We start from the raw sequence: 23,264 nt of genomic DNA on the forward strand, positions 1-23,264 counted from the left end.
AATCAGGGGCGTACTTTCCGGCCTCCAAGGAGTGTTCATTGTCAGTGATGACATTCTTGTTCACGCCCCCACATTGGAGGAGCATTTTGACTGACACAAGGCTGTATTTCAATGGATTAACGCTCCATAGAGAAAGTGTGACTTCCTTAAAAAGGAAATATGTTTTTTGGCTACCATTTCTCTCAAAAAGGGGTGTCACCAGACCCCCTAAAGGTCCAGGATATCCAAGCAGCCCCTGCCCCCACCAACTTAACCGGCGTAAGAAGCTTTTTGGAGATGGTGAACTACTGTGGCCCGTTCATCTGCAAACTTAACGACCCTACTGTTCCACTGAGGGAGTTGGTCAAATCTAATATTGCATGTAACTGGGGACCGGAACAGGAGAACACTTTTCAGGCCATGAAACACGCCCTTTCAGCAGACACCACCTTAGTCTATTTTGACCCAGCCATGGAATCCGAGCTATCAGTTGATGTGAGCCCCACCGGACTTGGAGTGGTACTCTCTCAACGGCAGGGCAACGGGGAATGGGCCCTGGTGGCATATGCCAGCCGAGCGCTGACGATGACAGAACAGAGATATTCACACTTTGAAAAAGGAGGCCATTGCTATCCACTGGAGCTGCCACGATTTTCATTTCTACCCTTATGGACAGCCTACTGTACACAGATCACAAGCCTCTTATTCTATTGTTCATGGGGTCATCATCTAAACCTCCACCTCGAATTGAGAAATGGATTCTTCAACTGCAAGATGATCACTTCACAGTGGTTTTCCGTCTAGAAACTCAAAACCCTGCAGACTATCTCTCTAGGCATGCCTGTCCTGCCACCAAGATCAAGGAAATGGATGCAGAGGAGGTGGAGGAATATGTCCGTCTGATGGTGGAAAGGTCCAGGCCACTCCCTATCTCATTGAAGGAAATCATTGAAGCACCAAAACAGATGAATGCATACAACTCTGCATTCCTGCTATGAGATCAGGAAATGGGAACACCCTGCTAGACAAAACCATCTATCTCACTGAAGAGGTGGGATCAGCACTGCTGTCTCTACACAATGTGAGGAATGAGTTGATAATATCTCCATAAGGTTGCCTGATAAGAGGTCATAGACTGGTGATTCCAGGATGTTTGCAACAAAGGGCAGTTGATCTGGTGCATTTAGCCTAGCAGGAAGTCATCAAGACGAAGTCCATACTAAGACGCAAGGTGTAGTTCCCCAGTCTGGATGGCCTCGTGGAACAAGTGGCGAGCCGGTGCTTGCTTTTTCATGCAACAGGTCCTGCAGTTCTGCTGGCGCCCATCATTATTGAAGATATTCCACCTTTTCCTTGGCATCGAGCCAGTGCAGATTTCGGAAGTCTCCCCGATGGGCGTCATATGTTTGTGGTTATTGATGATTTCTTGAAATATCCTGAGGTTAAAATTATGGAGTCTATCATCGCCAGCCAGAGCATTCCTCTTTTCAAGAAATTCATGGCTACACATGGATTGTTTAAAGAACTGCGCACTGATCATGGTGCTCTTTTCTCAAGCCAAGAATTTCAAGAGCATTTATGATCCAGGGGCATTCATCACCGAAAGGTCACACCCCCTATGGCCTCAAGCCAACGGAGAGGTGGAGCGCTTCATGCGCACTCCTAACAAGACCATCAGGAATGCAGGCGTATACTCTTTACACTTTCCCACGAGAGTATCGGATGAACCCTCACTCCACCACCCAAGTTAGTCCGATGTCTTTGTTCATGAACCGACCAGTTGGAGATGAGATTCTGTACCTTGAAGTAGTGTCAGCCAAACAAGAGCAGGTGGCGGAAATGCTACAGAAAAGTAGGCTGAGAAATGAACAAGTTCCCAGGAAGCATGGAGCTAGGCAGAGCTAATTAAAAGTTTGGTATACTGTTATGGTGAGGAATCAATACCCCGGGGGAAGTTTAGTCTGCCTTTTGAATATGAGCCCTGAACAGTCCAGAAAGTGCGGGGGACTAGGATCACTGTGATGAAGGATGGAGCAACCATAACCAGGAATGTATACTTGTTCAAGTCTTGACAGACTCCTGGCAGCAGCCAATCAGGGGTCCTAAGATCCTGAGTGATCCAGAATTGATGTTGGATGATGAGTCCGAGGCTTGTGGAAGATTTGGCAGTCTTGAGTTTCCAAGTCCGAGGCCGTCTGGAAGGGGAATTGCCTGTCCGCCAGAGGGGTCACCATGTGGGTTGGTGGAGAGAGACACGTTACATAGCCTGGAAGAATCTCAGAGGCGTGAGGACGGTGTCAGACGAGGAGGTGCAGAGAGTAACCAGCTTCGACTCTGTCCAGACAAGTCGTCTCGTTTAAAGAACTTTGTAGTGTACTGAACAAAGTTGGTGAAGTGAAAATGTATTTTGAGTCATTGTTCTCTGGTGCTGCTTTTTGGTGTTTTTTTTTTGTTGGTTTAGGAGGAATGTTAGGTGGGCCCTGATGAGCCAGCTAATGTGGTCACCCATTAGAGGGTGTTTCTGCAACTCCCCGTTCATACGACGGTCCAGATAGTCACGACTGTGACATGGGGACCTGAGCCTTATAATAAAGGAACTTGGGGCGTTGCCGAGTTAGTTAGTCATTACCCCACTACTACGTGTTTGTGTGCTTCTTTTGCATGCACCACCTAGCCGATACACATTCAGAGCCACGGCTGGAGCTCGACCGTGCGAACAGAACACCCATGTCTGCTGCTATCAGCCATATGGGTTTGGGTTTTGGTTGGCGTGGAGCATCAGGTAGTCATATTTAGCAACCAGCCGTCTCCGTAGGAAAAAGGACAGTCTTTTACAGTATTTGTTTGTTATCTCAACAGATTCTTCCAAGATGTGGGGATGTCTCTGTGGGACTAGGACAGTCGTTTGACAGGCTCCATCACAACGGACGTTGGAAAGATAGAAAACACCATTGAGGTAACTTTTCATTATATGCTCATGTTGTAATCTTTATCTTTTATGAGTACTACTGTGTTAGAGTTACTACAGCTTACCAGCAGGAATTCGAACGGGGGACTGTTAGGTGTCTGTTAGATAATCTTAAAGGATGTGTGGAGGGACTTATTACGTCCTGTACCATCCGTTATCCTGTGGGCCTCCTGCATCCTTTGTCCTCATAACCTTACTTCTTCAGAGTCTTTCTAAAATCCTTTCTGATTGGTTTTAACAGGACAGCATCTCTGAGTATTTTCCATTAGACCGGGTTCAAGAAAGATTAACAGCATATGTTTTTTCATAAAGATGTAAAGCTAAAGTGCTAAGATAATGTAGTACATGAGTGTGGGTACCAAGAATGCCTTTCATACTGTTATTGACTGTTATGGTATGTTAGAGAAGTGTGTGAAACAGAAGGGATGAAAGGGGAAGTCTGAAAAAACCTGTTTAGAAATTATGATAATCTGCGATTTTTCTACACTAGATAGATTCTGTGATAAATGGTGTATGTCAATATGTGTATTTTGGTAAAATATGTGTTAAAATGTAAATGATGAAATTCAAGTTGTAAAAAAAAAAACACAAGAAGGCGCGGTATGTAATATGAATAACAATCATGCAATGTGCCACAAAGCTATAAAGTGTGATCCGGGTCTTTGGCTGTGTGATTTAATACTATTGTGACATCGTATATATAATAGAGGGACCTTTTTGTATTGTATTTTGTTCTCCTTTTTTTCTCAGTCCTCAGCCTGGTCTATTAATTGCTTTTCTTGCGAGGGGGAACCCTTTTGGGTTTTACGCTGCTCGTAAACACCAAGCCAGAGAAGGGTGAGACAGCCAGCAACAGGGATTCTACACTTGGAAGAGAAATCTTGAACATCCTGCTTTGCAGGTTATTTTAGCATGTAGGGTTCCCTTTCCACAAAAACACCTGAGTCAGAGGGATACCAATCACTTTCCTTTGCAGCTATTCTGCCTGACAGGATGTTTTGTTCCACTCCTAGCTGGGCTGTTTCCCAGTCTCACCACAGCTGATATACTGCACCCCAAATGCTGCTGTCTTAGACTAAATAAAAGAAGCAGGGAAAGTCTCCTTCAACCACATTGTTTTTTTATAGTCGGAAAAATCATTCAGTACTAATAATTAAAGTGGAAGTTGTTCTGGAAGGAAATTCTAGAAGGTCAGGAAAATGACAAGTACAAGGGTCTCTAAAATCCATAGAACGTATTGGGCACAGATAGATGGGTGAGGCCAGTAGGCTGACACAGGGCAAGCTGATGCACTCTTGCACTGTTAGGGCAAAGTCAAAGTCAGGGGAATTTATTGAGTGCACAAATCACCAAAAAGGTCTCATGGGGCTTTAGGAGACTCCATGTCAAATGGAGGTCAAATTTAGCAGTTATTGATGGTCAAATAACCACGTTTATAATTCCTTGCCGAAGTGCTTGTGATTGGAAATGGATAGAAGATGGGACGGAAGCTTGTTCCAGAGGGCAGGTGCAAGAAAAGAAAAAGATCGACCACCATTTCTTGCTGTGCAAATTTGTCGAGGGGCAAGAAGCTGTTTAGTACTGGATCTTAATGGTCTGCTTGGATGATACCAATTCAATTTGTTAGCTGAATAGCTTGGTCCGGTTCCATATAGGCTCTTGTGGGCAAGGCAAATCATTTTGAAGCAAGCTCTTTTTTTCACCGGGAGCCAAAGAAGAATTTTCAGTCTCGGGCTGAAGGGGTTCTTGATGGGAGATTCAAAATAAGTCTAGCAGTAGTGTTCTGCAAAATCTGAAGTTTTGAAAGCAGGTCTTCATTGATAGTGGCTAGTAAGGCATTACCATAGTCCATACGACTTACAATGAGCCTCTGTACCTGCCTTTTTCAGGATCAACCTTCCAAGGGATTTGTCTCTCACTCTTGCATGCGTAGGGACAGCTTTAGCTGTGAGATGAGCTGTGAGCCAACTAGGGCTTGCCTGACTGGTGACTTTGAGAGCTTGAGAAAGGGGTGGGGTGTGAACCTCTTATCAAAAATATGACATACTACAGGCTTGTAGGAGTAGGTGTAATCTCGGTCTTTTAAAGTTTGTGTAGTTTCTGCTCAGGTTGCTGGCGTTGATTGCTCTTCTACATCCTTAATCTCTCAAGTGGTGCATTTGCTCTGCAATAGACAGTGTTATTGCCTTCAAGAAATATATAAATACATAAAATGGGGCTTGGCTACTGCTTATGTCACCAATTCCCATTCTTGCCCTTTTGGTAACATTTTACTCATTCAACAGCATCTCTGATCAGCGCATGTCAAGGTATGAATCAACTGGCCTTCCCCGACCATCCACTGTTTTGCATCACTCTGCATCTATGACAAAGCTGGTTAGTCTTTATTATAATTATAGTATGCAAGTCTATCTCTAACATACCCTCACACATCTCATTGCCAGGTGCTGTGTCCGATAACACGATAACCACATCTCAATGGTCAACACAACACTTCCCATATTCGCTCTAAGGAAAAGCAACATTGTCCCGGCCACACACCCTCCATGACATCGCTTGCTATCCATGTTCTACAGGTTGTCCTAGAAGAGCATATGTATTTGCTTGATCATAACAAGAAGAGGAAACAACTCTTGCACTTCTAAATTGAATACAGTGTGATGTTCTTACCTGTGGTATTAAATAAAGACTGAAGAGCTGAGCAATTGAAGCTGAAATTTCTGAATATCTCTCGCCCACAACAGCTTTCACAACTGGCTCATATTTGCTGCAAACTGTATTTGTGCTGTTCTCATTTGAAGAATTAGATTCAGTGATTATTCTCATTGCCCCATCAATCGCTTTTGAAACATCCGAACATGTATCATAAATTTCATATCCCAATTTGATTCCCGGAAGCAAGGTTGAATTATTGATTTTCTCAATTGTATACATCATAGATAGAGCTTGTGTGGCACTCACAAAATCAAACCTAGAGTGAAATAAAAAAGGACAGCCACCATTTAATTTTAATAGTGTAGGATCTCATTACATTTCACAACAGTTGAGGCATTAACTTGTGTTTTACAAGGCTTTTACATTTAACTAGGCTATCTAAACTTCCCCCAATACTGTTTGTGACCTCATATATGAAATCATAGGTGACATAATAAATTACACTATTAATGACATGACTGAATAAATCGTATATGCCATGCCAATGACATCACTCATTTAAAAACCCAAGACTACCCCAGTGACTATTGACCAAATGTCTGATTGCTCATCTTGATCTATCAAATCTCCATATTATCCACCTGCACATAAATCCAATGTCCGCAGACAATCATGCACCCTCATACTTGCCTTCTGATTTTCCTGCCCCCCCACTCAAACACACCTTACACACTTACTAACTCACAATAAAGCTAATATTTGAATACAAAATTAACTTCAACACTGAAGTCATTGCTAAGTAATCGGTTTAGTGAACTTATTAGATGATGATGGCTGCCTAGCATTGGACCTTCATGTTGATAGTCTGATTTTGGAGGAATGGTGCTGTTGTAATGTTGCAGAGTCTGCTCTGCAAGCATTTGAATAGCTGAAGAAGTGAGAAACATGTCTGCCTTTTTTTGCATCTCTGAAGTCATTTTCGGTGATTGTTTATCCCTCTTTAACTCCACTGGTCCGCTCCCACTAATCTATTGAGATACTCATTGCCTCAGAGGAAGAAAATATGTGAAAGTGGTGTTTATTTAACTACTTGAGTCCTTTGACACTGGCTCAATAAGTGACATGTTGACAGTTATTTGAAAGTAAAAATGTTTAAAGAACTGAGTGGAATACCTCAGTCTCGGTCAATAGTCATAGAAATTTTATATGGGCTATATTCTCATAGGTCATATGGGCGTTTATTTCACTTTTACTCCCACAGAAAAAGTCATACATATCAGGAATGTTGACCTAATGCATTTGTTTTCTTTTTGCCTTCCATGCAGAAATCTGCGTTAGAAGCACAGGACCTTACTAATACTTCAGCATTCTGTTTCAAATCTTTACCTGCAATTGCTACAAAAATGTTTTTGTAGCAGTGTGCAAATGGAGAACATTGCTTTGACAAGTAGTTCTAAATCAGAAATATATGGTTTAGGTATTCACAAGCCCTGTTGTTGAGTTTGCAGAATCCTACGTGATTAAGCAGAACACTAAAACCAGTTTTTGATCATGCCCTGCTGTCCAATGAGATACCAGCCGTAGTGCAAGGATTGACAATACAATTAGTTCACAAAAAAGAAAGTATAAAAGATACAGCCAATTTTCTCCAAATTGCGCTTTTAGATGATGAGGGCAAACATTTGGCAAAATACATATTGTCACACCTACCAGAATGGATAACATCTATGACTTACTGCCGGCCTACCAAACAGGGTTCAGAGAAGGATGCATGACTGCCAACAACATTGTAGCAACTATATGTCTGTTTTGTGGATTTTTCATCCGCCTTTGGCAAGGTTAATCTCAACCGCCTTTGGTCAAAGCACCATCGCATTACATTTGAACTCTTGGATACAAAGAAAGTTAGCAGACAGATTGCACCTCTCTCCAAAATTACATTTGAGAATGGTCTTAAGCAGGGCTGTATTCTAGCTACAGCTCCTTTTTTCACTATATAGCTCAGACATAGGTAATTGTTAGACCTGGCATCCTTGCTGTGGTTTCCCCTAACCTTTTGCCTTGTGACCTCCTGTTTTTGCTGACTTCGTTTTGCTGGCTTTAGGAATCTGAACATTTAATCACTGCTAATTTGTGCTAAAATGCATTGGCTTTTAACTTAAAAATATGTAGCATTGGTTTATCCACCATTGGCATATTTTATTTCCTTAGAGGTCCTTTGTAAAGTGCACTACGTGTACCCAGGGTCTGTACATCAAATGTTACTAGTGGGCTTACAGCACTAATTGTGCCAGTCACTGAAGTAGTCCTTTAAACACATCTAAAGCCTGCAACTGCAAAGCCTGTATGTGCAGATTTAAACTGCCACGTCGATCTGGCAAGTTAACCTACTCGCCAGGTCCATACCCAGAGGCGTAGCTAGAGCTTGTGGCGCCCGGGGCTATCCCTCAGATTGCCGCCCCTGGGGAGGGGGGGATGGGGCTGGGGAAAAAGGACCAAGAGACATGTAGTATTGCCGCTAATAGATACTTCGATCATGCAAGTTACATGCACATACATGACACGGTCCAAGGCTACGCAGTTAAATACACCGGTGACCGGCAGTACAAAGTAGAACACACAGACTGCCACCATACTAACACTTACGTTTGTGATATTTAATTGCAGCTCTCTCCAGCACCTGCACCCCCACATATGCAGTGCAATTCTTAAATCAAATATTGTAGTGTGAAGAACAAACTGACGACTTAACGTTCACTATAAGACAACACATCTTTGCTAACATGGATTGTATGACTTGGATGCATTCTCAGAATACGTATCTACAAATTGCAAAATGCTCTGACGTCCTCCTGAACATTTCTTTGTAAATATGTATGTCTATTATTTGGACTAATTTCTCAATTTTTTTTGTAAAAAAATAACTGTACAGTACGTTAACGTCGTCTGCGTATGGTATAACATTTTAAATAAAGAAATAAAAACATAGAAATTAACAGCATTCGCAGGGTTCTATACTTTATGGAATGTTCTCCGACACCCCACTGTACAACCGGCAGCCATGTCTACGTTTCTGCAGTTGCAGGGCAATGCCTGCAATGTTCAGCTCATGGTTTGTGCACGTGGAGGGGCGCAGCTGGCACCAGAAGTACAGGTAACAACAGCAGGCCGGACATAACATAGCTGCCAAGGTTTCAGATTGCTTAGTGTGACATTTTATATTGTCAGCATAATCATGAGTAACATTTCAACAACTATGAGTGACACTTTTTTTGCAACGAAGACGAGGGAAACATATAGGGGCAAGGCAGGCAGCTAGGAATAAAGCAAATGTTAGCAGCCATAGCAAGTTACCAACATCAGGCACACTTACTTCAGTTCACACATCATGCAAACATTGTACATCAGGCCCAACCTCTTTCCTGCAATGCTTTCTTTGACAGATCAATTTCCTAATGGTAAATGAGAAATGTGCAGTTTAATTTGTCGCAAAAGTCATAACTTTCTAACAGAAATAAGAAAGTAGAAATATTTGTAGTTCTTGCCAAGATGTGAGGTTTTTAACAAACCTACACAAAGGCTCTGAAAAAATCTCTTTACATCTTCACGCATGGCTGCATGGATCAGTATCACACATCACTGCCTGGCACATTCCTGCTTGAAACACGGCAGCAGGCCGCTGAAGACGATCATAATGATCACTCTATTAATTTAAAAGAGAATGTTATTGAACAGAGAAATATGATTAGGAACTTACTATTCAGTAAGGGGCCGCCTCAAGGTCGCAATGACTCCTGCGGAAAACACAGCAGTCTGGCATGCTTCTGGGGCTCAGCGAGGGGGTTAAAATGCAGTAGTGAGATCTGCTGCCATGGGGGCGTTCAGAGTTTGCCATAAGCCGGGGGGGGGGGGTGAGGATGGTCTTAGTGCAGCAGCGTCGCTATTTCCTGGTTCGGTAATGCATCGGAGGGTTATTTATATTGTAATGTTCTTTTGCAAGGGCCAGCCCTACATGCTGTAGAAAGACTGCCTGACTTCGGAGTGACGTGACCCGGTGGCGACCACACCACCGTGCGTGCACAATACCGCACTTGCCGCCTCCAAAACAGTGTCGCCTGGGGCGGTCCGCCTCCCCTCGCTCCCGCTAGGTACGCCACTGTCCAAACCTTCCTTTTTATTACATATAGTTCACCCTTAAGGTAGGTCCTGGACGGACCAGAGGCAGAGTACAATGTATTTAAAAAGTACGACATGTACTTTCAAGTTTTACATGTCCTGGTCGTGAAATGCTCTTCAATTAATTTTTCACTACTACAAGACACCTATCTCGACTATAGCATAACATTGGGATTACCTTATTCAATTTTATAAGTGTAATTTCCAATTTGGAAAAGATGGGTTTGCCCAAATTTGGAGCCTCTGGAATCACAATTTAAAAACACAACTTATGGGGAAGTTGGCTTTTAAATTGCAATTCTGAAGATGCCACTTTTAGAAAGTTAAAAAGAACAATTGATGGACAGAATGCAGAACAATGTCATACATTCACCCCAGTACAGAGATCTGGGCTTAACTCCATTGTTTATTGGCTCCCCATGCCTTTCCAGTTTGAACAAAGCCATATGCAAATCAGTCTTGACCCTGCATCCAATGGGACCAGTTCAACCCAAACTGCCAGGCTAGGTCCTCCCTGGACTGGAACATGCATCCTCGGACCGCTTTCAGGGCTCCACTCCTCATCAGCCAGGATAGCTTGACTCCAGTGGCATGGAGAGCACGGTACCCACATCTAGGCTTGCCGTAAGTCCTGCACTGCCAAGGTGTGTCAACCCAGTACAGGGGCCTTGGAAGTGAGTGTAAAAGTGCTGCATCGGCCAGACCCTGATCAACACCGTTGCGCAGATAGGAACCAGTGCATCGCCTGCTGTGAGATCAGGCTCAATGCATCAACGCTGAGCAGTGACGGGACCGTAGTGCCTCGCACTGAGAACCATCGCATCACCTTCAGAACCACCACTTCAGGAACCAACTCATTGACACCACCAATGAGTGGAGAAGATTGACCCATAGCCTCTACAGCATGGATTAACCTGGAGCATCACCTTCAGAACCGCTGCACTCGGAACCGACACATCACTGCAGTTACGTGGAGGAATCCAGTGCAACACCGCAACTGCATGAGGATTATCAACACATCTCGTGCTGCATCAAGGATTAAGGTAGCGAGTTCTACATTGTAGCGGGAATTCTGTTCTCCTACAGAACTGTGCATAGAGATTTGGAAGCTCGGCGAATTAGGGTGGCCCAAAACTCACCTCAGTACCCAAAATCCCCTTACCAGGCTAGCTACAGTGTCTCATTGGTCATAACAAACCTCCAATAATTTAGAAAAACCAGAACATGAACTTACGATACCTCAGGTCACGTGGAACACATGAGCACTCTTTCGTTATACAATCATTTCAAACCAGAACGTGGAGTAAACGAGGACACGTGCACGTTTGAAATATTTATTTACTAATGCCGTTTTCTCAAACGCAGTATCTTAGATAATACAAGGAAACATATTATCAGAAGCAAAGTTATCAACATAGTTACTAGTCCATAAAAAGCAAATGGTGACAGCATACTAAAATGCTGTAATGAATAAGGGTTAACAACACCTAATTCTCACCCTCCCTAACTAGCATATTATATTAATTTCTATGAAGGTCTCTTTGGGTTTTAGCAGGGCGGCCCCATACCTCAAGATCCTAGTATGAAGAGATCACATCAGCTTCCACCAGCTCTCTCTGCATGCGAACCGCATCAAGTGTGTTTGTGTGCTCTAAGCAAAGCAATATAAAACGCGCCTAAAGCCAGAATTTGGCAGGAGCTGCACTAATAGGTGCGGAGATCAGACCTCCCAACAATTCTGTGTCGAGTAATCCTTGAAGCTTCAGCACTCTCTGTACAGACATAGTTTACTAAGCAAAGCTGATATCAGAGCAATAACATATTATTCTCATGTAAATCACAATGCTCTTGTAGGTTGAAAGCTAAATCAACAATAAAGTGTCGTGTGCAGAAGCAGCAAAAGGAAAAATGGCGTTTAAACATTTAATAAACTCATGCTAACTTAACCCAGTATATAGATAAGCAGTAACTATATGACACCCCCCATGATCCGAGCACCGATAAGATAAGATATGATAAGGGCATCTTCATGAAAGCAGAGTTCAAGAACGATGAGCAATGTCATAATTTAAAAAATGAAGGAAAAAATCTTCATATAAAAAATACAAAATGTCATTATAGTGTTTACGTGCACAAGCCAATAGTTCAGGTAGGTGAAAAATGCAAGCAAAATTTGCAAAATAATTATGTCAGTATAAAACCTGGGGCCGTGATCAGAAACTCAGAAAGTTTTCAGGGCAAGACCGAATATGCAAAATATGCAGCAACAGCCTCCAAAATGAAATCACCGTCTTCATCTGAAAACAGTTCAGCCATCCAATTTAACAATGGGAAAGAACATACGTGCTCTTCTAGGACCGGAGCCTCTATAACCATCAGAGGACAACTCGGTGGGTTCTCAAGAAAGCTATGCGCCAAGAAGTCGAGCGCTGCTTCGAGAATGTTCCAATGACCCATTAGTCCATGCATCGCTGCCAAAGCCATAATCCTTTCGCCAGAACAAACTAACTCGTGAGTAAAGACGGGACTCATCAGCTGATTAAAATCGACGTCAGGAGATACCGTCTTGCAGAGACACAAATCAAGGGCCCAGTCAAAGTCACAGCTCAGGCAATGAAACACAGGCTGGACACAGGTGAAATAGGGAAATTGAAACGATAATCCATATGCCGTGCTTAAAGTCGCAAGCGGCAGTGTGCCATAGTACTCAAGCATCCGGTTGCGAAACAGTGCCAGGAGGGGTTGCGCGGCTTCTTGCACATTAAGGGCATCCATGCTTAATGAAACAAAAGAGCACCAGAACGCCAGCCGCTAGTGCCAGTAAAACGGGGAATCCACCAAACAGGCTTGAAAAAATAGAATGGAAGAAAGCAGGAATGACCCCAAATATTTTCTCAAATGAAGTCACTAGACCGCTGCTAACTATTTTGATAAAATGAGCCAGTCCGGTCATGGAGGACGCGTTAAAGATTGAATGGACCAGCTCGCTGAAATGCAACGGCAAGTCAGTATTTAAAAGTGCCTGAACTTCTGTGTGTGTGTTAGCTATGTGAAGCACAAATGTTTCTCGAGCCGAACTCAAGGCCACTTCTTTTTGGGACAAAAGAGCTCTTATTCTACTCATGCCATTGAACTCCGCTGTCAAGGTTGGGATGCGCGGCCAGATGGAAACATCCCCGTTCCCATGCGTGGGTGAGTAAAGCACATTTTTGCAGCAAACCACACGTTCAGATACGGTCACCACATAAGCAACACCTTTAATTAACCCACAACAATCCTCATTATTTAAAAGTAAATAACTTCAGTTCGCCAGTAAGGTAAAAGTGGGAACGATAGCGGGAACTGGTGTGCCTTTCAAAACACAGGCCAAATTTGGCCGGTCCTGATTACAAGAACCGTGCAATTGAATGTGTCTACACATTAAGGAGTGATCCGGAGTCTCAGTACACTCCTCCCCATTCAGATAAACTTCTTGTCCGTCTTTTAAACACCTATAAGTAAATGAGAGGGACCAGACTTCATGAAGAAATGCATTACCCAATGGTTCATATTGACCTATAGCAACATATTGCATACAATTTGTGAACTTATATAAAGCAAACAGCAATGTTATCAAACCGTGGATAAGCCACGTTGCAGCAGTGGCCTCTGCCACGGAGAAAGGCAAGGATTCCAACCTTTCAATATGTAACATTGAAAAAGACGCATCGCGCATGGAAAGTAAGCGCTGCTTGTCAGTAAAATTATAGGGGGCAAAGAGAGAGGAGACATTCATGTAGGTCCATGGCACCTTGCCAGACTTCAGTGTTTGCAGGGTCCACGCAAATTGCATGATAGAACACAATTGATTTTGACCATGGTACAATACAGATACTTCATCCTGCACAATATCCACGACAGAGGACACAATATTATCTAACGTGTAAATGCGGGAAGAAAGCATGTTAATACTATTATCTACCACTGCAAGCACTTTTTCCAGATTAGCTTGATCAATAGCTCTAAGGCGTGTCGCCGCCTCAATCTGTGATGTCTTCCAGATTTCATTGTAAATAGCATATATCCATCTTTTAGATCTACCACTAGCCGGGCCTTTTATGAAATCATTTAAATCCACATCTTCATTCAGCTTGGACAGATGTAATTTAACCGCAGCCAATGTAGAATGTTTCAGCCAATTTTGACATAATTTGCCTACTGAGTAAGTCGTGACAGAATGGTCAGAGTCAAAACGTGGATCAGGTAAACCCAAAAAACGGTGCTGGCATGAATCAGCACTTCTGTGCCACATCAGCCAACCTTTTGGATCCAAACTGGATATGTTAAAGGATGAATTAAGCAAAAGGGTCTGCAAGTCCCTAATTGAAAACTGAGTATAATTACTCCAGCCAGAATAGTATTCCAACTCAGGGATGGTAGGTGTATTTAATTTTTTAGAAGTAGCCAATCCCAAGCATGTTGTTTGCCAAATAGATGAATTCAAAAACAACATATGATTTGGGATGAGGCATGCCCTGTGCAAAGCCTCTGAGCCTTGTACCTGCCAGCTTTTAGAACCCCAAACAGATTTAAGGTCAACAGATTCCTTCCATAATTCGTAGCCGCCAATTGCCAGCTGATCAAGAAAGGACTTCGAGTACAATAATTTAGTATCGGTAAGTCTAACCTTGGACATCGGCTTCCGTGTCATTTTAAAATAAAAGGACTCGGGATTGGACTGATTGAAGTCAGTAAAATAAGTGTACATTTTCAAAAAAGTACTGGAACTGCCTTGTTTGGGAGCTGGGCAATGCTCCCATTGTGTATAATTTACAGTATTCCTTCTAGAAGTAGTGTTATGTAAGAAGTGATTGCCAAAATGTTGAAAGCAAAACAAATCACCATAATTAGCAGATTCTAAGTACAAATCTTCCGCATCAAAGGCAGCATAGTATTTCAAATCAGAAAACAAAGACTCTATGGCCTGAACATCCCAATCATCAGAACGTATGTTTTGTTTCACTACATCCCCCATGTTAACTCTAAGCACATTAGGGACATTAACAACCTCTGTAGGGCCATGAATTTGAAATCTAACGGCATCCCACACTATCCCATCAAGGACAGGCCAAGCAGTGATGTTAACAAATGTCAAGTCTCTTTTCAGTCTGTGAGCAGAATGCGATGAGGAAAGGGGGGCCAAAGTTCCATTGAGATGTCGAATGCATGTTCTTTCCTCGACATAGTGTCCATTTACAATCCGGAAAAAATAGAACACAAACCCAACTGACATAAAAAGGTAAATTGAAAAAAGCACCAGCCAAATATATGTCCAAGGAGGAATAAAAAAATGTTTTTTAAACAAACTGGCATAGATGGCAAACCGTGAGGGTCTCTTGGAGGCATTGGAAACAGAGTCAAATGAAAATCTGGATTCTGTGGCCAAACGTGTCTGCAGATCTGGCATAGATAAGTCAGTGGGGTAAGTGTAGTCAATTTCATCATGGTCTGTACCAGGCAAAGTACTTAATAAAGGACTGGAAATTGCAGGCAATTCGATGGCCACCACAGGTTCAGGATTAGAAGTAGTGGTCAAAACAGAATTTCTCACAATGGAAGGACAGGAAACTGCCGGAGTCGTACTAAGAAGAATCGGCCACTCTGTGTATCTTGACATTGTCAATTGAGATAAACCTGTTTTCCTTACGACATGGAAGCGGAGGCAAAATGACTGTTCTTGTGCCCTTCACTCCAAGGACTGGAACCGGAGCTCGATAGGAAGGTCCAAATTCTTTCTTGTTATCGATCTTCTCTCGAACCAGTTCTCCAACTTGGGGTAGCCAGACAACTACCGGTATCTGCAACGCATCATCCGATGTGGAGGGCAAATGTTCCTTTGCAAGACTGTCTCTGGTCTTTTGTAGATCCTGTAAAACATTGCAATGTTTATCTACGTCAGAGGTTGTGGCGCGAACCACGCAGTCTAGACCATCAAGGTCAGGGATGTACATTTTGATGCCAAAGAGCATTTCGTATGGGGTCCGCCCACCCAGAGACCTTCTAGGGAGATTATTAAGTGCACGCTGCTCACCATTGAGGTGGGCCAGCCAGTTTCTTCCAGTGCCTATAACTCAAGCTGTCAAAGATTGCTTTAAATCACGGTTCATTCGCTCCACTACACTATTACCCTCAGGTCTGTAGGGAGACGAAAACTTGACTTGGACCCCCATCGAAGTCATGGCATCCTTATACGCCTTAGAGGTGAAAGCCGGACCCTGATCCGAATGGAAAGTACCACAGGCAAAAATCCCTACAAAGACACGCAAATCTCTTATGACAGTCCGTGAATCAGCGCTGCGATGGGGCCAAACCCACACAAAGCGTGTGCATGAATCAACTGCTACTAAGATTTACTTATACGCAGTATCAGAGGAAAAAGGACCGCAGTGATCTAAATAAACACAACCTAGTGGTTTATTAGAAATGTACAACTGTGTCTGTGGCGGACGCGCAGCAGTCGAAGGTTTAATCTGCTGGCAAATGTCACATCGAAGGACATAATCTCGCGTCTGTTTATACAGTCCCCGCCACCAGAAACGTTGTTGTAATTGAGCTACAGTGGCCGAGACGCCTGCATGCGCAGACCCCACACCTTCATGCGCCGCTGTAATCAAGCTAGCCCTGCGATCTGAGTTGGGAATCAAACGTTCACCAACTTCAGGAATTTTCACAAAAGGAACCTTTTCGGGACTTAAGTGGTATGTGTACTTCGAAGGGTACCCCGTAGGATGTTTACCTCCCTTCTCAGTGGCAGCAACAGCTGCCAAGATGTCATCATCAATCTTACTTTTGGACCGTGTAACTGCTGCAACTAGATACGTAGACACTGCTGATTTCGCTGCTTCATCAGCAAGTGAGTTACCGACACCGTGAACTCCCACACGCTGATGGCCGAGAGTATGAATCACAAAAACGAGCGGCAGATTAGCCTTAAGCTCAGCCACTCGAACCCAGATCATCTTGTGTTTTATTGTGCTACCCTTGGAATCACGAAATTCATTCTGAATCCAAAGGAACAAGTTCTCATTGTAAGACTGGACACAGTAGTAAGAATCACTCACAATAAGAGTAGTCACACTAGCATCAGCGTACTCCAACGCTAGTAAAAGAGCACGAAGCTCTGCTAATTGTGCGGTGCAGTCCCCTAGAGTCTGTGTGTGCACAACTCTGGACTTGAACTCATCGTTCACCATGGCACCGACCACAATGGTGCATGCGGAAACGTAGGCGTGTTTAGAGCCATGCGCAACCTGCGCCGAACCATCAGTGTAAATGATGCAATGGAAGTCCTCCAAAGGTCGCATAGCTAGAGGAGCAGGATGAACAAATTCACACTGCAAGTACTCCTGCGACCGTAATGAGGCGTCAAAAATAAACGTGACATCCGTGGACGTCAAGGAAGCAGCCCATTGAATCCACCGAGGGTGCAAAGCTTTAGAATTTGGTACACTGGCTTTCGTAACTGCCTCCAAATGAGGACAGGGTGTAACAACCAACATGCGTTTTCCCTGTGACAGTGCACGTTCCTTAAGAATCGCCATCTGCACAGCCGTTAAAACTTTCTCCACAGTGGAAAACTGCATTTCAGCCGAAGTGTACAAGTGTGACTTGTAAGCAATAGGTACTGTGTCTCCTTCATTAAAAGTCAGGTACGTGAAACCCACTGTCCCAGGAATAATTCTTATCACCAGGTTAGTGTGGTTATCACGAGTCAGCAGAGAATGAAAAGCGAGCAGATCAGCCTGCAAGGATTGCAAAATGGCAGAGTGTTCAGGCAGCTAGCACGACTTGGAAAAAGTTGGTTGTATCAAAGCATACAAAGGCTTGATACGCTGGGCATATTCCGGAATGTATGTCCTTCCGAAATTTAAAAAGCCCAGTAAAGACTGTATTTTTTTCAGTGTTGTAGGAGCGCGCAACTGTGCGCATTTGTCCAAGAAGTGAGGGGCCAAACCTCTACCTTCATTGTTGAGCTCATAGCCCAGGAACAACACTGTGTACTCCGCAATGTGCGATTTTGCAAAGTTAAATTTGTAACCCATGTCTGCAAAGGTACAAATTATGGAGGTCACTCGACACTGATGCTCCCAAATTTCGTCGTCCGTGAGATATATGTCATCCACATACGAGCAAGCATCTGGGTCGATCCTCTCTAAGAGAGACACTCTACGGGCGGTGAAAATCCCAGGACTATTCTTATATCAATCAATCAATCAATCAATCAGAGCATTTGTATAGCGCACTACTCACCCGGAGGGTCTCAAGGCGCTGGGGGGGGGGGTTCGCTACTGCTCGAATAGCCAGGTCTTGAGCTGCTTCCTGAAGGCGAGGTGGTCCTGGGTCAGGCGGAGGTGGGTCGGAAGGGAGTTCCAAGTCTTGGCGGCCAGGTAGGAGAAGGACCTTCCTCCTGTGGTGGCTCTTCGGATGCGGGGGACGGCGGCGAGGGCGTGGCTGGTCGATCGAAGCTGGCGCGTGGGAGCGTAGAAGTTGAGGCGGCTGTTGAGGTATCCTGGTCCTTGGTTGTGTAAGGCTTTGTGTGCGTGGGTGAGGAGCCGGAAGGTGATTCTCTTGTTGACCGGGAGCCAGTGCAGGTCTCTCAGGTGTCCGGAGATGTGGCTGCGGCGGGGGATGTCCAGGATGAGTCGTGCTGAGGTGTTCTGGATCCGCTGGAGTCTCTTCTGGAGTTTGGCGGTGGTTCCGGCGTAGAGGGAGTTGCCGTAGTCCAGACGGCTGGTGACGAGGGCCTGGGTGACCGTTTTCCTGGTCTCGGTGGGGATCCATCGGAAGATCTTGCGTAGCATTCGCAGGATGTGGAAGCACGACGAGGAGACGGCGTTGACTTGTCTGGTCGTGGAGAGGGAGGAGTCCAGGATGAAGCCCAGGTTGCGTGCGTGGTCAGTTGGTTTGGGTGCGCTGCCCAGGGCGGGGGGCCACCAGGAGTCGTCCCAGGCGGAGGGTGAGGATCCCAGGATGAGGACTTCCGTCTTGTCTGAGTTCAGTTTCAGGCGGTTGTTCGACATCCATTTGGCTACTTCTGTCATCCCTTCGTGCAGGTTGGCTCTGGCGGTGGCGGGGGCGTTAGTGAGGGAGAGGATCAGCTGGGTGTCGTCGGCGTAGGAGATGATGTTCAGGTTGTGCTGGCGTGCGATGGCTGCGAGGGGGCTCATGTAGACGTTGAAGAGAGTTGGGCTGAGCGAGGAGCCTTGAGGAACGCCGCAGATGACTTCGGTGGCCTCCGATCTGAACGGGGGGAGGCGGACTCTCTGTGTCCTTCCGGTGAGGAAGGAGGTGATCCACTCCAGTGCCTTCTCCTGGATTCCGACGTTGCTGAGGCGCTGTACTAGGGTGCGGTGGCAGACAGTGTCGAAGGCCGCGGAGAGGTCCAGGAGGATGAGGGCCGCTGTTTCTCCGTTGTCGAGCAGGGCTCGGATGTCATCTGTGGCTGCGATCAGGGCGGTCTCGGTGCTGTGGTTGGCCCGGAAGCCAGACTGCGAGAGGTCGAGGGAGCCGTTCGTCTCGAGGAAGGCGGCCAGTTGCTTGTTGACGGTCTTCTCGATGACTTTGGCCGGAAACGGGAGCAGCGAGATGGGGCGGTAATTCTTGAGGTCGGTAGGGTCTGCTGATGGTTTCTTGAGTAGAGCGCTGAGTTCGGCGTGCTTCCAGCTCTCCGGGAAGGTGGCGATGTCGAAGGAGGTGTTGATGATGTCCCGCAGGTGGGGTGCGATGACAGCGTCGGCCTTGTTGAAGACGTGGTGAGGGCAGGGGTCTGTCGGAGATCCGGAGTGGATGGAGTTCATCGTGCGGATGGTGTCTTCGGTGCTGATCGGGGTCCAGGCGCGGAGGGTGGTGGTGGGGGGCGGTGGTTCGGTCGTGGCGTGCGTTGGTTGAGTGCTGAAGCTGTTGTGTATGTCCGCGATCTTGTTGTGGAAGTAGGAGGCGAGGGAGTTGCAGAGGTCTTGCGAAGGGGTGATGTCGTTGTTTCCGGCGTTGGGGTTGGAGAGCTCTTTCACGATGTTGAAGAGTTCCTTGCTGTTGTGTGCGTTGTTGTCCAGTCGTTCCTTGAATGCAGTTTTCTTGGTGGCGCGGATCAGCTGGTGGTGTTTTCGGGTGGCGAGCTTGAGGGCAGTCATGTTGTCCGGTGTTGGGTCTGTGCGCCAGGTTTTCTCGAGTGCTCTGCAGTTCTTCTTGGAGCTCTTGAGTTCGTCGTTGAACCATGGGGCTTTCTTGCTGCCGGGTCTGCTCGGCGGGGTCTTCAGCGGGGCGAGTTCGTCTGCGCAGTCGCTGATCCATTTCGTGAGGTTGGTGGCTGCTTGACTGGGGTTCGTTGTGCTGGTGGGAGGGTTCTTGCTCAAGGACGTAGTGAGCTGGTCTGCAGTGATCTTGTTCCAGCTTCTGCGGGGAGCCTGTTGCTGGTGATGGTGGAGCGTGGTCCTTCTGAAGCTGAAGTGGACGCAGCTGTGGTTCGTCCATGGGAGTCCCGTGGCGTGGCTGAAGGCGATGTCCTTGCTGGAAGAGAAGATCGGGTCGAGTGTGTGTCCGGCGTAGTGGGTGGGGGTGGTCACCAGCTGCTTGAGTCCCAGGTTTGCGAGGTTGTCCAGCAGGGTGGTGGTGTTGCGGTCGTTGTTGTTCTCCAGGTGGAAGTTGAGGTCCCCGAGGAGGATGTAGTCGGCTGAGGGGAGGGCGAGCGGGCTGATGAAGTCGGCGATGTCCTCGCTGAATTGTGTGCGTGGTCCCGGGGGTCTGTAGATGAGGGTGCCTCTGAGGGTGGTCTTGGGGTTGACGTGGATCTGGAAGTGCAGGTGTTCGGCGGGTGCGATGGTGTCATCGGTGTCGGTGTTGGTCGTGATGCGGATGGTGTTCCTGTGGATGATGGCGATGCCTCCTCCTGTCTGGTTGACGCGGTCCCTCCGGATGATCTTGTAGCCGTCCGTTGGGAGACGCCGAAATTGTTTTTGGACACCGCCACAACTAAAGCTGGTCCATTGGGAACTTAGACCATCCAATCTATGGGCATAAAAACCGTTGGAAATGTCAAGCGTTGTTTTAAAACGCTTACGCACTAGACTATCCACTAGGGCAGAGCCGTGAGTATTCTGTACTGCGCAGTTACGGCAATGCGAGTTTAAATGCCGGTAATCCAATACCAAACGATACGGCCCGTCTGGCTTGGTGACAGTAAAAAGAGGGTTATTCATCGGTGACACACATGTTTCAATAACTCCCTGATATTCCAATTGTTCAAGGATTGCCGCGACGGAAGCTTTGGCTTCGCGCCGTATGGGATATTGAGGTTGAGGCTGCGGCTGAGACCGTAAAGGAATCTCGTGGCATGGGGACAATTTATCCCAACCACATTGGTTGCGGTACAGAGCCGGTGCTAGAGCCCTAGCCCACTCTTCTGCAAAATGCTGCGCATGCTCCTTCGAGACAGTGTTTGCGAAACTCGGGAGGATCACCTCCTCCCCTCGCGGCGCTGCGAGCACAAAAGGTGGGGGCCAGTCCGCCTCCGAAAGCAAAATGTCATACGTAGACGAAAGATTTTCCCAAAATACCCCATTGATGGTACGTTGTATGTCACCTTCTATTAACAGGACAATTTCATAAAGTCTATCAGGGGGAGCAACTCTTGTATCGGCTGTTTCTATCACAACATATATATCAGTCGCTGTCACCTTCAGTAGTGGACGCAGGGCCTCTCTCACAATGGTAATCTCCGCTGCGCTGTCCAGCAAAGTCAGAGCCCATGTCAGATTCCGAAGCCGCGTTCTCACTATCTGTGGCATATCGATGCGCTGTTAAAGCCGCGACTTTCTTTTTGGCAAACTGCGGTCTCTTCGGCGTTGAGCCGTCCTGCTGTCCTGTGACGTCTGTTTGGCGGGGCTGGTCACGTCCTTGTTATTAATAGTTTTTTATTTAAAGTATTTTTTAAACAGATTTCACACCACTGTGATCTACTTGACCATCCAGGCATTCAAGCAGTCTAACCTGGTGGTCCTAATTTCGTACATTACCGCTTCTTTTTCTATTCCAAATAAATCCACAAAAGTGATTTGAAATTCAGGAATGTACGTTATATATATATAAAAAGTGGTTTACTGTATATAACTTTCTGTAGATTGTGGCCTTCTTTGGCTAGTAGTTTCTTTTGATAATTCCTTTAGTGTAAGTGTTTGATTTGAATCTGGCTACTTGTGATATGTCTGTGGAATTGAATGAATGAGTGTGTGTATGTTGACTGTATTTATATTTATATTCATGTTTTGTTGGAAGAAGCAAAAATTGTTTTCACTATGTATTAAAAATGTGAAATCTGTTTAAAAAATACTTTAAATAAAAAACTATTAATTAGTCAATACCCTTTCATGAAGTTCTTCTCATGCTTAGGATGTATATTTAGTATTTCAGAAATTGATTTTGATCAGTATTGGCACTCTCTTGTTGTTAGTTGACTTTCCGGCTCAGCCTTACTGACTAGAGCCAACCCCCAATAGTTTTCTCCAGAGTCCTAAAATCAGCAAAACTAAATTTAGCACACAATAAAAAAACAGGAGGTCAGAGGCAAAAAGACTGGAGAAACAATGGCAAAAGATTCCAGGTGTAACCAACACCTTTCAGCGCTAACTTTGAAGAACATACTGGGAGAAATTCAAACATACGAATTCCAATCAACATAAATTTGAAGAAATGAGTTGCTCTAGACAACAGTTTGTTGGACGAGTAGCACAGGATTATCAAGGTGTGATGGAGACAGTAAATATGATGAGTAAGGAGAATAATGCTTTAGGTGTCAGGCTGTGGTTTTACAGAATCGAAATAGAAGGAACCAGATCAGGATTAGTGGTATACTCAAGAGGGTGTTGAAGATCTGTTTATGATTACATTCTTGAAGCTTAATATTCCTAGAACAATCAGAACTTCCTAATCTTCAAACTTTAGCATTCAAAGGGACCATCAGATTAGCCAATCTAATTTTATATTAAGAATGTATTCTAGTCCTAGAGGAATTACTTCTTTTCCCTCAGTTTACAGTTCTTTTGTCAGTCTTTCCAACAACTAAAGAAGGGAATCAGATGTTATGATCAGGGCATACGGTGTTCTTTTCACAGGCAAGGAAAAAGGAAATCCTTGATTTTAAACAGCATTGTTATGCATGAATGCTAGATTGGGCCTGATATATCATAATTGTTTAGAGTTGTGAAACATAATTATATATTCCATGTGCTTCAACAATATTGTTTTATATACATGCATTTTACTGAGTGTACCAATATATTTTTCATAATCAAATATGGCAATTGTTTCATGATTCTAGTAGGGTCAAAAGCAAATTTGGCAACTTGAAGGGGGATTTTGTAGGACAATAACAAACTCAGTATTGTGTTCATGAATATCTTCTCCACAAATACATCTCACACTTCCTCCAGGAGAAGATCCTGCCATCTACTCA

General features: G+C 45.0%; 1 protein-coding gene across 1 annotated transcript in view; it reads right to left on the minus strand.

Moving 5' to 3' along the window:
* LOC144763161 (G-protein coupled receptor family C group 6 member A-like) overlaps positions 1-23,264 on the minus strand; it is a 297,057-nt gene that overhangs the window by 130,014 nt on the left and 143,779 nt on the right. The window contains exon 2 of the mRNA XM_078648489.1: positions 5,618-5,918. Coding sequence (XP_078504615.1) covers positions 5,618-5,918 — 301 coding nt within the window. The remainder of the gene's footprint in view (positions 1-5,617; positions 5,919-23,264) is intronic.

Source organism: Lissotriton helveticus, chromosome 6 (genome assembly GCF_964261635.1).
Source record: "Lissotriton helveticus chromosome 6, aLisHel1.1, whole genome shotgun sequence".
NCBI classification, from domain to species: Eukaryota; Metazoa; Chordata; class Amphibia; order Caudata; family Salamandridae; genus Lissotriton; species Lissotriton helveticus.